Here is a 16,116-nt window from a genome sequence, read left to right on the forward strand (position 1 = left end):
TTTTTTATCAAAGAAAATAAAAATAGAATTTTATGAAAATGATCATAAAACACAGGAGAGTTCAAAAGTGAGGTAATTTTCCGTTTTGATTTAAACAAGATTGCGACAATTTTTCATCTGCTAACACAATTAAAGTTTGTTTTTAAATAATTCAGTAATATTCAGGTAATTTCGGCTGCATAATTTGGAAGCTATCGTTATAATTTATTAGAATTGACTAAAAAATAAGTAGAAGCCATTGTTTTTTTTTTTTTGTTTTTTTTTTTTTCATCTGAAAACTCGATTTAATGACTAAAAGATTTCGTTCTGATAGTGTAGAAGCGTCATTACTTTTAGTCAATTCATGTCATGCTTCAAAACGCACATTCAAACATAAAAAAATAAATGCGTAAACATTACCAATTCTTTTAATAATACAAAACAATTTTGCTTCAACTATGTATTGGCGTTAAATTTTTTTTTCTTTTTTTTATTCTGTCACCAGGCGGAGCTCGCATTCAAGATGGGTGACCAAGTGATTATCTACGGGGATATGGATGACGATGGATTTTTCATTGGGGAGGTCAAAGGCAAAAAAGGGCTGGTACCTTCTAATTTCATTCGTGAAGCTGACACGCCAGACGAGGAAATTGAAAGGGCCAGCGTGACGCAAAGCCAGTCGAGGGACTCTATACCATCACCGAATATTGATGAGGAAGTTAGTCGGGTATGTGAAAGCTTTATAATGAATAAAAACAAACATGGTGGGGGTACAGTGATACTGACGGTCAGTATGCAAGTCTCTACTGGGGAGGCTCCATATTTTGACAAGCTTTTGGGTTTGACCTTTACTCCTGATCTGAAATGGAACATGTACATCAGGTCTGTTGCCAAGGATGCTGGGAAAATGGTGGGATCCTTCTACCGCTCCAGAAAATATCTCACTACTGATGCCATTCTCTATCTGTATAAAAGCCAAGTACGTCCAAGGATAGAGTACTGCTGCCACATCTGGGCAGGAGCTGCAAAAAACAGCCTATCCTGCCTTGACAGAGTACAAAATAGGCTTCGTAGCTTAGTGGGGGATGCACTTTTCTCTTCTCTGCAGCCTATCTCCCACAGAAGAGACGTTGCGAGCCTGTCTTTGTTTTATTGTTACTTCCATAGCAAGTGCTCGTCTGAGCTCCAATCTCTCGTCCCCCCTCACCAATCTTTCAGGAAAAACACTCGTCTAGCTGAAACCACTGTCAATAATTTTTCCCTCTCTTTATCTGTGCCTAAATCCAAACGTAGATTCCATGAGCAGAGTTTCTTTCTCAGAAGTGCACGACTGTGGAACTCTTCCATTTGCCTGTTTCCCACCTGACTACAACTTGGATGTCTTCAAGTCCAACATAAACAAATTCCTGACAAACCGCCCTCTTAAGTAAGACACTCTATCAAACCACCAATACTAATGATTACTACAATACTATCTCATTGATTACTGTACATGCAATAACCCTTATCCCTGAGTGGCCTCCGGGCCTTGATAAGTGGTGTCCTCCATGTAAAAAAAAAAAAATTAAAAAAACTCGGTTGTCTCAGTTAAAATAAAAACAAAACGTAATAAGTCCTCAGATATACTTCTACATTGTACAGTATATCGATGCTCTATAGTTGACTGAGATAGCTTCCATACATTTCTATCAGATATTCCTCTGTGCTCCATGTTTAAAATGAACGTGTCCTCTATAGTATCAGACCTGATTGAATGGTTAATTGTCAATGTAGATCACTTCATACCATCTAAAAAATGCAAAATCCTAACAGCCAGCCATCGTTCTCTCCAGAATGTGCGGCTGCCATTGCGCACAGAAACCACTCTTTCCACTGCTTGCATCAAAATAGATGAACTGGAACTAAAGCCGCCTTTAGGACTGCCAGCAATGAATGCGAGAGTGTTGTATGCTCAGTCTGTCACGTCCAAAGTAGCTGAGCAGCAGCTTGGTTCCTACCAGTTTTAGCAAATAACAAACAAGGTCCTGAATCAAAGCATGTCCTCTATCCCAACCATCATCAATGGACCTGAGATGATCTTATCAGCATTTGACAAAGCCAAACTCTTTGCCAGGAACTTTGCAGCAAATTCTACCTTACCCGATTAGACCTGCCTCCCCCCCTCTCCTATATTTCCTCTTGTGTTTGAAAACACATTATGCGACAAACAAATAACTGTGCATGATGTTGCCAAGCTTATCAAAAATCTTGATCCCAGTAAAGCAACTGGCCTCGATTATAGTACTCAAAAAGCTTCCACCAGAACTAGCCCCCATACTTACAAAGCTGTTTAAATGTTGTCTTAAGGAGAAATGCTTGCCAACACCCTAGAAAACCTCATCAGTCTGCCCCATATTTAAACGTTCAGGGGTATCGGTCATCTCCCTCTCAGTACAGACCAATCACTCTCCTGTGCGTCATAAGTAACTTACTGGAATCTGCGTTAGAGAAATGGTCAACCACCTCAACAGAAACAACCTACTCGGTGGCGTTCAACATGGTTTTTGTTCTACTAGACCTACAGCTGGTCTACTAACAGTAATACCTCATTGGATTTGCGAATCTCTCGACAAAGGCTTTCTTATCTAGGGCAATTGCTCTTGGCATATGAAAGGCCTTTGATAAGGTTTGGCATAAAGACCTACTTCACAAGATTTCCAGCTACGGTATAACTAGAAATGTCTTCTCAAGTATTAAATCATTTCTCTTTGATAGGTTTATAAGAGTAATGGTTGATGGGCAGAAATAAGAAGCTCACAGTATTAATGCTGTCATTCCTCGGGGTTCCATCCTCGGCCCAACTCTCTTCCTGATTTTCATCATCAATCTCTCAAATCACGTCCTTAAATCATTCGTAGACATTAATGCAGGTGACACTACCATCTATGGCAGCACTTCAAAGGCTGGAAATGGCCAAGATCTCTCTGATTCTCTCTCCTCTGATCTTGGCCATGTGGTGCAATGGGGGAGGGTGGTTGGTTAATTTTAGTGCATCTAAAACCAAGCCTCTCTGTTTCCATTATAATATCTCTGATCCACATCTGGCCCCTACTGAAATTAAAAACCCTCGCCTTGAGGACGCTCCATGTTTAGACAAGCTCCTTGGTCTGACCTTCACTCCTGATCTGAAATGGAGCATATGCGAAAAAGGTAGGCTCTCTCTACCGTGCTAGAAAACTACTGACACCTGAAAGTATCCTGTACCTCTATAAGGCCACCATTCGCCCATGTATGGAGTATTGTTGTCACATTTGGGCTGGTGCATCTGCTACTAGTCTCTCGCTCCTAGACAAGGTTAAAAAAAGAGTCGCCAATCTGATAGGCCCTGTATTGGTATCTAAACTTCAGCCTCTGTCCCATCGACGAAACGTTGCATCCCTCTGCCTGTTCTACAAGTATTTTAATGGTGAATGCTCTGATGAACTGCAGACACTTGTTCCCCCACGACGTAGACACCCTCGACAAACCCGACAGGCAGCTAAATCCCACCCCCACACAGTAGAGATCCCTAGATGTAAAAGATCTTTCTACTCCAGTAGTTTCTTCCCCAGAACCGCTAGACTCTGGAATTCCATTCCAGGTTCCTGCTTCCCTAACTGTACTGACATGCAGAAGTTCAAGTGCAAGGTGGACCGACATCTTGTTGCCCAAATCCCAACATAGTGCCCCAGTAGTTGCTGCCCCTGATAGTATCCCCCTACACCAAAGTGGCAATGTGCCTTGTTTGGGGTGAAAATGTAATACAAAAAAAAAATATATGCATCAAATCTGTTGCCAAGGTCGCTGGAAAAATAGTAAGATCATTCTACCGCTCCAGTAGATATCTCACTGCTCATGCAATTCTTTACCTGTATAAGAGCCAAGTACGTCCTAGGATGGAGTACTGTTGCCACATCTGGGTAGAAGCTGCTCAGAGCAACCTGTCCCCCACTCTTTATCCGTGCCTAAACCTAAACGTGAATTCCACCTGCTCGCCTCTAGAACTCTATTCCACAGGTCTGCTTTCCAGCTGGCTACAATACTGTTGTCTTCAAGTCCAATGTAAACAAGTTTTTGTTGAACCGTCTTCGTAAATAATTTGATTATACCAAATTTCCACCAGAAATGATTACTACGCTACTGTCCCAATGACTACAATGCATTCAGTAACCCTTATCCTCGAGTGGCCTCCAAGCCTTGATATATGGTAACCCCTTTTTATATATATATATATATATAAATAAAAAAAGAATTGATTTACTTTTTTTTCTTTTCAACATCATTACAGTAAAAAAAAAATTTTTGTCGACTTTATTTGAGGAGAACCTAAATTTCAAATTGAAATGTATTTTATGTCTACTGTTTGATATTTTTGGTAGAATGTTTGGTGTGATACTTTTAAATGCTCTTGGTAGAATGTCTGAAAGCGTTTTTTAGAAGGTTGGATATGATATTTGATAGAACCGATTTTTATAGACTAACTTAACTGTGTGTGACATGTTCATATTAAAACTTTTATCTTTCTATGTTTCTCTACCTTTCTCTCCTTCTTGGTTTTCCCACATCTTTTCTCCTCACACCTCTGCCCATTCCTCTTTCTTCTTTTAAAGTACTGAAAGTTATTTATCTCTCCTTTATGTAATAGAATAACATTAGAAATGACTGTCAAACCGACCCTCTCTGATGAAACCTGGCCCCGTTCGCCCCCAAAGAATGAATAATTATTTTTTAATTTTAGATATTAATTATCCAGGGCAATGCCGATCAAGAAAATACCAACTTTGTGAGTGTTTGTTTTGTAGTTTTTAGTTTTTTTTTTTTTACTTTAAACTAGACATGCGAACACGCATACACACAGACAACTACTCAACTGATTTTTTTTTATAAAAGTAGAATTTTTTTATTGTTTGTGTAAAATGTTTGATATTTTTAGTAGAATGTTAAACCGTTTATAGACTGCTTGATGGAATATTTTTTAATAGAATAGAATGCTTGATATTTTTTAGTAGAATGTTTTGATGGAATGTTTAAAAAAATTTATAGAATGTTTTTATGAAATGTTTTTTCAAAATGATTTTATGGAATGTTTTTAATAGAATGGAATGTTTTTTAATAGAATAAAATCTGTTAGAATGTGTGATAGAATGTTTGCTTTTTGTAGAACGTTTAATAGAATGTTTGAAATTGATTTTCAGAAGAATGTTTGATGGAATGTTTAAAAATGATTTTCGGAAGAATGTTTGATGGAATGGATTTTACAGACCGGTAGAAAGGTTTCTGATACATTTTTGTTGTAGAATGTTTGCTAGAATATTTTTTTCCTAGATTTAACGACTTCTCTTATCTTTATTTGTATTTTTGTTTCTTTGTTTCTTTTTTATTCTTTTTGTGTTGTCTTGTTTTTGCTATTTTTTAAAAATATTTTTGCTGTATTATTTGAATTGTTCAATAAATGTAACCTTTATGTCCTTCGAGCGACCACAGCCGCTTAATTGAGGATTTTTGTCTGCTGTTGCTTAAGGGCTCCAGTGTCTTTTCGTCTAGGCGCCAATTCGACCCACAAGACCAAAGGACTTGAATTTCTTTCCACCAAATCGTCTCACCAAGACCTGAATAGTGAGTGCCGAGTGCACGATGATACTAACAAAATAAACAAAAAAAAAATGCTTCACTTTTTTTTTTTTGCCTTTAACCACTCCTCTCACATAAATTAATGCTTTAAAAAAATGGAAAAACATCTCCATCTTTGGGCCAATGCATATCAGGCAATTTTAACCATTACATAGTTCATCTCTCTATACACGCATACGCACACACACACTAGTGATGGGACTATCCCAATATTTTTCCCAATTCTGATACAAGTATTGATTCCATACTAAATTTCCGATTCTGCTACAATTACCTCGTGGTCCAATTAAAACAGAAATATTTCTACTTTAAAAAAAGAAAGAAATTGAATCGAATTTTTTGCTCTTTTAATAAAATATTTTCGTTTATCCAATGTTATATATATATATATATATATATATATATATATATATATATATATATGTATATATATATATGGATTCAGATGTGCTAAAAAGTCAAAACTAATGAAGAAAACGAGGTTGTTAAACAGTGCTCAATAAAAAGAGCGGAATATTTCTTTTATTAGGGGTAAACAGTTACTTATGGTCACTACAAATAGCCATCTGTTTCAGTCACATATATATATATATATATATATACCTCATTTACTCACATAAAATTAATATACGAAAGTATAAATCTATGCGTAAACTTCAAGTATTTACTTCAAAAGTGCTTAATACGTAGGTAGAGCTAGTTAGTAAGTTATAAAATATATATGGCGATTAAGCTTAATCGCCATATATATTTTATAACTTATATATATCGAGAGAGAGAGAGAGACTTGTTTGTAATGTACTGAGTTTTACTGGATTCGTATAACTCAGTAAATTTTCATATACCAATAAGTTTTAAGCCAAAAAGAGATGACTTAAAAAGTAAGCTACAAAATTATCACATTTCATAATTGAGCATTCATATACTGTATAAACAAAACCAAGACTTCAAAAAAGGTGTTGATAGCAAATACCTGATTCTTTAGAAATATCTTAATATTTAACTGGGGACCAGAGATTGGAGTTCAGACGAGCACCTAACTATAAAGATGTTTTTGCACGCTCACCGTAAAAAAACACGTTAAATTTCTCAAGCATAAAGATACACTTGTGTGGGGGAGGGATCTATAGATTTTAGTTGTATTGGTAGTTTAAAATCAATATTTAATATTGAGGTTATTTTTTTTATTTTTGTAAAACTCAATCATGTTCTGCAAAGTCAAAAACGAGAAACAATCAAACCAAACATGAATAAATATTGGAAAATATAAAGAACTGGAAGCATAAAAACTCTTTCTAAAACTCAATCATGTTCTGCAAAGTCAAAAACAAAAACAATTTTACTTTCTACAAAACAACCAAACCAAACACTCTGAATAAATATTTCAAGATACAAAGAACTTGAAGCATAAAAACTTTTTCCGAAATTACTTGATTCGACATTAAATAATTTGAAAAGGGTTAATATGACGTAAAAAACAAAACCATCAAACCAAATAATCATGCATTTGCCCAATGTAGATGTTTTCACACTGCTTTAAAATCACTTCCCCATGAATAATGTGCCTTTTTATTTTTTTTTTTAAATAGTCCAATCAATCAGTCACAAATTCATAGAATCACCATGTGTTTTGATGATGCGCAATTTGTTTTTATTTTATTTAAAAATTTTGATTTCAAAGTAGTATTTTTTTTTTTAGTTGCTTACACTAAATGGCTCTATGCCTTGTCAGGGGCGATTAAAACAAAAAGATTATCGTGAGCTTTATCTAATGAGTCAGATACACCCAAAATGAAAATCTTATTTCTGATTGATTTTAATATTTAATCCTGATCGATATTTTATACTTTGTTATAACATTCAGAGTTGGACTATTTCAAATAATAAGGTGCTTTATTCATAATGGGGATGATGTAGATAAACATTTATATTAGTTACAGGATGGAACGATAAAATTGTCGCATTAGAAAAGACATGATTCCATTTCCATTTGATGAAAAGCGTTTTTTTGTTGTTTTTTTTTTTTTTGCATCTACTAGTTGGCCAGTTACAAATCCCAAGAGCGATAGGAGCCTCCTATCAGGTCTGAAAGTGACACAATGTTCAACGAGCGAGATCGGAGATGTGCTCCTATACAACTCATGCTCGCTACCAATCCAAGTTATGACAACAGGACCATTGCCAGCACCCTCAAAATGCAAATTCGGATGATTCAATGCTTGAGGGCACAGCTCAATGCATCGGATGCCCCCCCCAATGGTTATGGCCTTTGGTGTGGCTTCAAGTGAGGGCCACATCATGCCACCTCACATCTTGGAAGTCGGCTTGAAAGTCAACACAAAAGTGTACCTGGATGTGTTGAAGAGTGTGATGATCCCCTGCTGCAATCAGGTGGATGCTGGCAGACTCTGGATGTGGCTGAACTACTTCGTTTCATCATATGTCAAGAACATCACCAACCTGACCTCCCACAACACCAAAACCAACCTAATCGCCACCATCCGCCGAGTATTCACTGAACTCTTGCCAGCACTTATGGAAAAGGCATCCTCCCAGTTCTGGACCTGTATCAAAGTAGTGATTGAGGCCGAAGGCGGCTACATTGAATAAATGTCAGCTTTACTACATAATCAAGTTAACTGAATTGATTTTTTCAATAAAAGTTTTAAAATAAAGCTGTAGTGTTGTTTGCTTTAGAGCGACAATTTTATCGTTCCACCCTGTACAAGTTGATTCCAATTTAACCCTTTCTCCCAGAATTGAACCGCAACTGCTGAATGTATTCCACACATACAAAGAAATTCATCGCCAAATCTCTGACCCTTTTTTAACTTACTGCTACTCACCTTGATTAACGCTTTTCTTTTTTACTCATTTCATTTTCACCAAACTTAAAAATACATAAATGTTAACAGAATAAAAATTAGATTTTTTTTTGCATTAGTTTATTTCCTCATTTCATTTTCATTTCATTTTAATTTCATTTCATTTTCATTTCATTTTAATTTCATTTCATTTTCATTTCATTTTAATTTCATTTCCATTTCATTTTCATTTTTTCATTTCATTTTATTTTCATTTCATTTTATTTTCATTTCATTTTATTTTCATTTCATTTCATTTTATTTTCATTTCCATTTTTTCATTTCATTTTCATTTCATTTTATTTTCATTTTTTTTATTTCATTTCATTTTCATTTTATTTTCATTTTTTCATTTCATTTCATTTTCATTTTCATTTTTTTCTTTTCATTTCATTTTAATTTCATTTTCATTTTTTCATTTTCATTTTTTCATTTCATTTTCATTTCATTTCCTTTTCATTTCATTTTCATTTTAATTTTCATTTCATTTCCTTTTCTTTCATTTTCATTTTTTCATTTTCATTTCATTTCATTTCCTTTTCATTTTTTCATTTTCATTTCATTTCATTTTCATTTCATTTTCATTTTTTCATTTTCATTTCATTTCATTTCCTTTTCATTTCATTTCATTTCATTTTCATTTTTTCATTTCATTTCATTTCCTTTTCATTTCATTTTCATTTCCATCCAACTTAAAGAAAAATAAATGTTAAATTAGTTCATTTGGAAATAGTACGAGTAAAAAAAACGAAACGTTAAAAAGTGCTTAGTTTTATTTACAGACTATTATCCTCATCCTTGTTGTTGTTTCACTAGGTTTCGGCCAAATACTCCTCTTTCTTTCCCGCGACAGGATAGGTATGCTGAGTCTCTTAATTGTATCCTCAGCAATTACCTTTACGGTCCATGGCGCATTGGTAGAAGCATTGAATCTGTAGATGTGCATTTTCTGAAGATAGCAGTTTCAATCCTATTCAAAGCCGGCCAGAGGATTAGTTGGCCAAACCATCAAGACAGTAATAATGTAACAATATTGCATGTAGTTATGCATAAAAAAATATTAGTATCGCTTACTGCATAATTATTATACAAATTACAGTGCTTCTATACTATTGGGACGAAATTTCGGAAATTGTAAAACTGAATTTCACATGAAAACAATGGTACTTACGTATTCCTTGGATTTTTAAAAACAATTATATCCAAAAAATTACGAAAATTGATAAGGTAGAAATTTTTTTTTATTAAACACAATAAAAAAATAGAATTTAATGAAAACGATCATAAAAGACAGGAGAGTCCAACAGGGAGGTAATTTTCTGTTTGAATTAAACAAAGATGGCGGCAATTTTTCAGTAATTACCTTCAGGGTCCATGGCGCATTGGTAGAGGGGTTGAATCTCTACAGTTCTAGATAAGCATTGTCTGAAGATAGCAGTTTCAATCCTACTCAAATCTGGTTAGAGGATTAGTTGGCCAAAACGTGGTGAGATAACGACAACTATGGAAGGCAGTAATTACTGAAGATACAGTTAAGAGACTCAGCATTCCTATCCTAGAGTTGTTGGAACCCTCTCGAAAATTCTTGTGAAAATTTGCTAAAAAAATAAAAATAAATTAATATATAATGCTCATCTCAAAAATGAATTCCAATTAAGGAATAATATATATATATATATATATATATATATATATATATATATATATATGTATGAGCTTATTTATAGTAGAGTTAATACAGTATTGCCTTGCTATTTGCAGGTATTACGTCTTGTACACGTCCCCCCCCCCTGTGAAAAACTGTGAATATTGGATGCAGTTTTAAAACGTCTATGTATGAGATTATATACCGTACTAAATGTTCCCCAAACAATTTCTAAAGGCACTTTTACTCATTAATACAGTAATAATTTATCAATATCGCATGCAGTTATGCATAAAAAGTCAAAAATGTATTAACTTTTCTGACTCGTTCTTGTGTAATCCTTAGTGACCTTTTGTTGAACCGTAGAGTTCCAAAAACCTCAGTTGTGGAAGGTGACTCTTACCCAAGGGAGATAATCTGTTTTAAGTTGATCCTTGTTAATGTCAGCCTAAGCTGCATCCTCCTGACACAAAATAATTATAATTGAAGTTGAAGTTGTTTTGTTAATGGTTTATTATGATAAATATTGTTCTATGTTATAAACAAATAAAAAAAAATTGTTTCTAATCGATTTTAATATTTACTTCTGGTCTATATTTTATTTTTGGCCTATTAAAAAAAATATTCTGTCATTATTTGTTTGTTTTTTTTAATTGTTTTTACGTTTTGGTGGTTTTCTTTTGGGGGGGGGGGTTGAGGTAGGTATTTAAATTTTATTTGTTTTAAATTTTTCATCGTCTTTCAAGCATTAATATCAAAATGATGTTCTAACGTATAAAACTATTTTAAGCAACGGAATCATTAAGTATGCTTTGCAAATTTTCGGGAAAAATTCTCTTCTGAATCTTGATAAAAAAACTAAGCGAAACTGGCATTTTGGGGACATGTCTAGAAAAATATTGCAAATGATTTGGATTTTGCTAACCAAGGTATAGTTATTTTAACCCATCAATGCATTAGTTTTGTTTTCCTTTAATTTATTGTAAACAAGGCCGATAGCTATTAGTCGCATGCTCTCGTGTAATGAATGAATGCGTGAATGTAGGATTGACATGAAATTCTTAAAGATAAACTAAAATGACCGAAAAATGGGCTGAAATGACTTAAATAAATAAAAAGTAAATGACTTAGAATGACTTTAATGAACTTAAGGATGAATTGAATGACCTTAAGAATGACTTGCATGCTTAAAAAATAACTGGAATCCTTCAAAAACAACTTGAATGATCCGGAGAATGACTTGAATGGCTTTGAGACTGACTGGTTGTAAAGTAGGTGATCATTTTACATTAAATTAATACAGAAAAGTGATCCCCCACTTTATATCAAAGTTACAAACATAAGTACAGCATGTAGTAAGAACAGATACTACAATTTGATCTTGGCCAAAAGGGTATTTATTTGCTACTCCACCTAGCAAATGAGGCACAAGGCCGATCTTTAATGTGAGGAGTGAAGGGGAAATGGGGACCAACTCCCCGGGGAGTAGGGTAGCTGGATAGTGGAAACTTTGGTTATAACTAGTTTATTATATTCAAAACATCACATCAAAATACTAGGGTCTTTGGCCTTTTTTGGGGTCACCCTGTATATATATATATATATATATATATATATATATATTTTTTTTATTTTTTTTACACAGTGATCACCACTTATCAAGGCCCGGAAGCCACTCAGGGATAAGGGTTATTGCAAGTACATTACGTTAGTGTGGAGATTTGATGGAGTGTTTACTTAAGGGGGCGGTTCATTAGGAATTTGTTAACATTAGACTTGAAGACATCCAAGTTGTAGTCCGGAGGGAAGCAGGCAGACGGAACAGAGTTCCACAGGCGTAATATATATATTAATATGTATGAATAAAAAATCAATATAAAAAATATATAAATGTTTATATCTTTTCTGTATTCATTTCCTGTATGTTGACGTGTAGGATTACAAAATGTCTTTTGAAAAAAAAAAACAAAAAAAAACAAGAATGTTTCCTTCAAAAGCACATAATTTTCGACCGATCCTTCGATATGTATATATATATATATATATATATATATATACATTTAAAAACTTGTAGCAAATATATTATAATACTATTATGTTTATCTTCTTCTTTTAGGTGTCTGGCATGGGTACCAAATCTCTATCCGAATGCAAACTCGACAGTGATGGCCGCCCCGCCTCAGCCCCCCACTCGGATGAGGATCGCAAACCAAAACGTAAAGGGGGGTTGAGTTCAGCCCATAGCATGACCTCGATGGGGGCGGGACTTCTGTCAAAAGGCAAAAACATATTCAAAAAATTCACCAGATAATATGAAGTGCATATGCGCCAAAATTGACCATTTTTGTAATTAAAAAACTGGACGAAAGAATATATTTGCAAGCAAAAACTGATATTGTTTGGGGAATTTAAAAAAAGAAGTTGGCTTTGTATTACTGTACACATAGATTCGAAAAAGTTGTCAAAAACCAAATATATAACAAATAAATGTTATCAAAGGCACGATAAGTTACTTTTCTACCAAACTGGATATATTTTTCGTGTTTTTATTCAATGTAACATGTTTATTCAACTCAGAAACAATACAATGTTTACCGATGTATTGGAAAATTCAAGATGGCGTCTGACTCCCTCTTTAACACAGTAAGTTTGGGAAAAGGTGTTATAAATTAAAAACTGGATAAAATGCTGGTAAATACTGGCTCAATATATGTTACCGTGACATAGCTTGACATATATTCAGCGGGTTTTTAATAGTATTTTGTCTAGTTTATTATTTATAACACCTTTTCCCGAACTTACCGTGTTAAAGAGGGAGTCAGACGCCATCTTGAATTTTCCAATACATCGGTAAACACTATGTTTTTCTATCTAAATAAACATGTTACATTGAATAAAAACACGAAAAATATATCCAGTTCGGTTGGAAAGTAACTTATCTTGCCTTTGATAACATTTATTTGTTATATATTTGTTTTTTGACAACTTTTTTGAATCTATGTGGGTTCAGTAATACAAAGCGAAGAAGTTAAACACATTTAAATAAAGTTGTCAAAAAAGAAAAAGATTGGTAAGGAAGCAATCTAAAAATGGATTCTCAACGATTCGCATCAACATATCAATTAAAAGATATACAGGATACATATCTAAAAATATATACTGAAAAAATATCTAAAAATATATACTGAAAAAAGTGTATATTGGTTGAAATGAAAGAGGAAAAATAGAAAAATGGATTCCAATATTCGAGAAAAAGATACAAAAAAAAAAATAAAATAAAACAAAACTATGTAATCATTAAAATAACACAGATGCGTGAAAAGATACGGCAGGACAAAGTGGAACTCTTCAGCATAAGAAGAAGAATAAGGTGTTTCTTGTCTGCTAAAATGGAAAGCAATTTTTTTTTCTTTTACTTTTTCAAAAAGAAGATTTTAAAAAATAAAGAATATTTTAAAAATTTTAATTAAATTAAGAAACAAAAAACTGCCAATTTTCAGATGCACGTTTTGTGATGTTGTTTATGTTTTGTAGACAACTGACCAAAGTTCATTTGCAGATCACCAAAGACCTTCTTCTCTTGTTTTTTTTTTATTTCAAGACACTCTACAAACTCTACAGTTGCCATAAAAACAGTGACTATTTGGCTATGTTATACAATAGCAGTGGTCATTTTTTACCGTTCTATGCAAGAACGTCCTCTGCGAGAAGAAACAGGTGACCAGTGGTCAAAAAAAGTTGATACAAGAAAGGAATAGCGAAGTCTATCGATTCAGATGAATTAAATATCGTCGGAATCAGACTGATCTTACAATCTAAAAAAAAAAGCGTATCTCATTCTTGGCCACTCTCTTGGATGGACAGACAGTGATTGTTGGTCAGCTGACCATGGTTATTATCCATGATGGTCATTCCTCAATTTTTGGTTGTTTGTTTTTGTTTTGTTGTGATTTTCCACAGAAATTGTTTTGGAAATATGAGAAAAAAAATGATGATAGTTTTGTGAATTTTTTTTTTTTGATGGTGTTTTTCTGAAAGTGAGAATTTTTTTTTTTGATGGTGTTTTTCTGAAAGTGAGAATTCAAGTAAACATTTTGCGATTTGTTTTTTTTTTGTTTTTTAGACCAATTTACACACACACACACACACACACGTTTTTAAAATGTAATTATCCAAATAAAATAATAAAATAATAAATAATATATATACCGCTCCCCTATGTGGGGGTACCAAATTGGTTAAAGGAAAAATTATTCCTAGCTCGCATTTAGGTAAAAATGCGCTTTCGTAAATAATTGAATTCATTCAAAACATACCGCTAAAACCAAAACAAACATTATATATATATATATATATTATATATATATATATATATATATATATATATATATATATATATATATATATATATATATATAAAATATATATGGCGATTAAGCTACACTGAATATTCGGCGTTTCATCCACTCTAGGATTCGTCACGAGAGTGGATGAAACGCCGAATATTCAGTGTAGCTTAATCGCCATATATATTTTATAAATTACTAACTAACTCTACCTACGTATTGAGCACTTTTTAAGTAAATACTTAAAGTTTACGCATAAATCTATACTTTCGTATATTAATTTTATGTGAGTGAATGAAGTAGTTATATACATATATATATATATATATATGTATGTATGTATGTATGTATGTATGTATATATATATATATATATGTATGTATGCAGTTACTGAAGAAAAATAGAAACATCTAAAAAAACGCCAAGAGCACTACACACACACACACACACACACACACACACACACACATGTATTTTTTCTTATCATATGGTTATGTCAATACTACAGTAATATAAGTTCAATAATTACTATGTTATACTAATTAAAGCTTTCATATATCGCATTCAACACATAAATAATGTGTTTGAATTCTAGGTGTCGTCATACTTATGGTTTCTCTGTGAAAAAAAAATGACAATTAAAATATTTCTATACATCTGTATATAAATATATATATTACATAGAAAAATGTTGGCATGAAAAGTAATATAGTTAAGATTAAACTTGGAAAAGTAAAAGGACTAGTTGTTAAAACTGGAAATATATATATTTCAATCCTGACGGTCGGGTTTCAATCCTGGCTTGAGGCAGTTGCCTGTCTAGCCGCACTGATGAGTTGTGAAACAACGAAACAGTACTGTATGTGGATGACTATATATATAAGTGTGTGTAATAAAAGTTTTGAATTTTAAAATCTAACAGGCTAATGACGAGGATGAAACCTAGAAAATCTAGTGTAGCTTAATTGCCATATTTTCAAAACTTACTACCTATCTCTACTCACGTATTGAACCTTGTTGAAGTAAATACTGAAAATTGTTACATAAAACGTTATGTCTTATAAAATTCCATGTCAAGACATGAAATAATTATATATATATATATATATCCATAAAGAATAGAACATTTTCTTAGAAAATCTTGAGTGGGGAGAACTCAATGTGTAGCAGAGCAAAAATAAAAGTTAAAAGAAAAAACAAAACAACCAACAAAACGGTTATAAATTTGTTCAATTATTCCAATCAGATGTGAAAACTCCAGCTAGCTCTCCTCATTTGATAAGGCCCGTTCGGTTGAAATAAATTTATGAGATCAGGCTAACACTATAGCCTAAGCAAAGAATTTCTAATTTTTCTAAAGAGTATATGCACGAAAAAAGATGGTATTGACATAATAATAACCGTTTTTTTTTCTGCATAACGAAACAAATCAGTAAAAAAAAAATGTACCGAAATTGAATTATGTTGGAGGAGCTGTTTTTTTCATGCAAAATAAATATTTGGATGTTGGAATGTAACTGTACTGTTACTCTTTTATATATGCTCTGTTGTAACATCGAGCTTCTAAACAAAAAGGAAGAACGAAGAGTGAAATATAATTGAAAAAAAAACATATTTTATCAAAATATATTTG

General features: G+C 33.1%; 1 protein-coding gene across 2 annotated transcripts; it reads left to right on the forward strand.

Annotated features, from left to right (window-relative positions):
- The first annotated feature begins 466 nt into the window (after positions 1 to 466).
- LOC145270658 (uncharacterized) lies at positions 467 to 12,594 on the forward strand. 2 transcript variants are annotated; one of them, XM_080126288.1, is made up of 3 exons: positions 467 to 706; positions 4,736 to 4,780; positions 12,254 to 12,594. In XM_080126288.1, exons 1-3 carry the CDS (start codon positions 503 to 505, stop codon positions 12,446 to 12,448), a joined length of 444 nt encoding a protein of 147 aa, XP_079982414.1. In that variant the 5' UTR covers positions 467 to 502; the 3' UTR covers positions 12,449 to 12,594. The 2 variants fall into 2 exon arrangements, with proteins under 2 accessions (XP_079982414.1, XP_079982415.1); XM_080126289.1 differs by lacking the exon at positions 4,736 to 4,780.
- Positions 12,595 to 16,116: the final 3,522 nt, after the last annotated feature.

The sequence above is a fragment of the Euprymna scolopes genome, chromosome 46 (genome assembly GCF_053919585.1).
Source record: "Euprymna scolopes isolate OS-2025 chromosome 46, ASM5391958v1, whole genome shotgun sequence".
Classification (NCBI taxonomy): domain Eukaryota; kingdom Metazoa; phylum Mollusca; class Cephalopoda; order Sepiida; family Sepiolidae; genus Euprymna; species Euprymna scolopes.

Coding starts and splice junctions, on each gene's coding strand:
- LOC145270658 (XM_080126288.1), top strand. CDS start 503: ATGGGTGACCAAGTGATTATCTACGGGGATATGGATGACGATGGATTT. Junction 707..4,735: donor TTGATGAGGAAGTTAGTCGG/GTATGTGAAAGC, acceptor TTTTAATTTTAG/ATATTAATTATCCAGGGCAA. Junction 4,781..12,253: donor ATCAAGAAAATACCAACTTT/GTGAGTGTTTGT, acceptor TTCTTCTTTTAG/GTGTCTGGCATGGGTACCAA.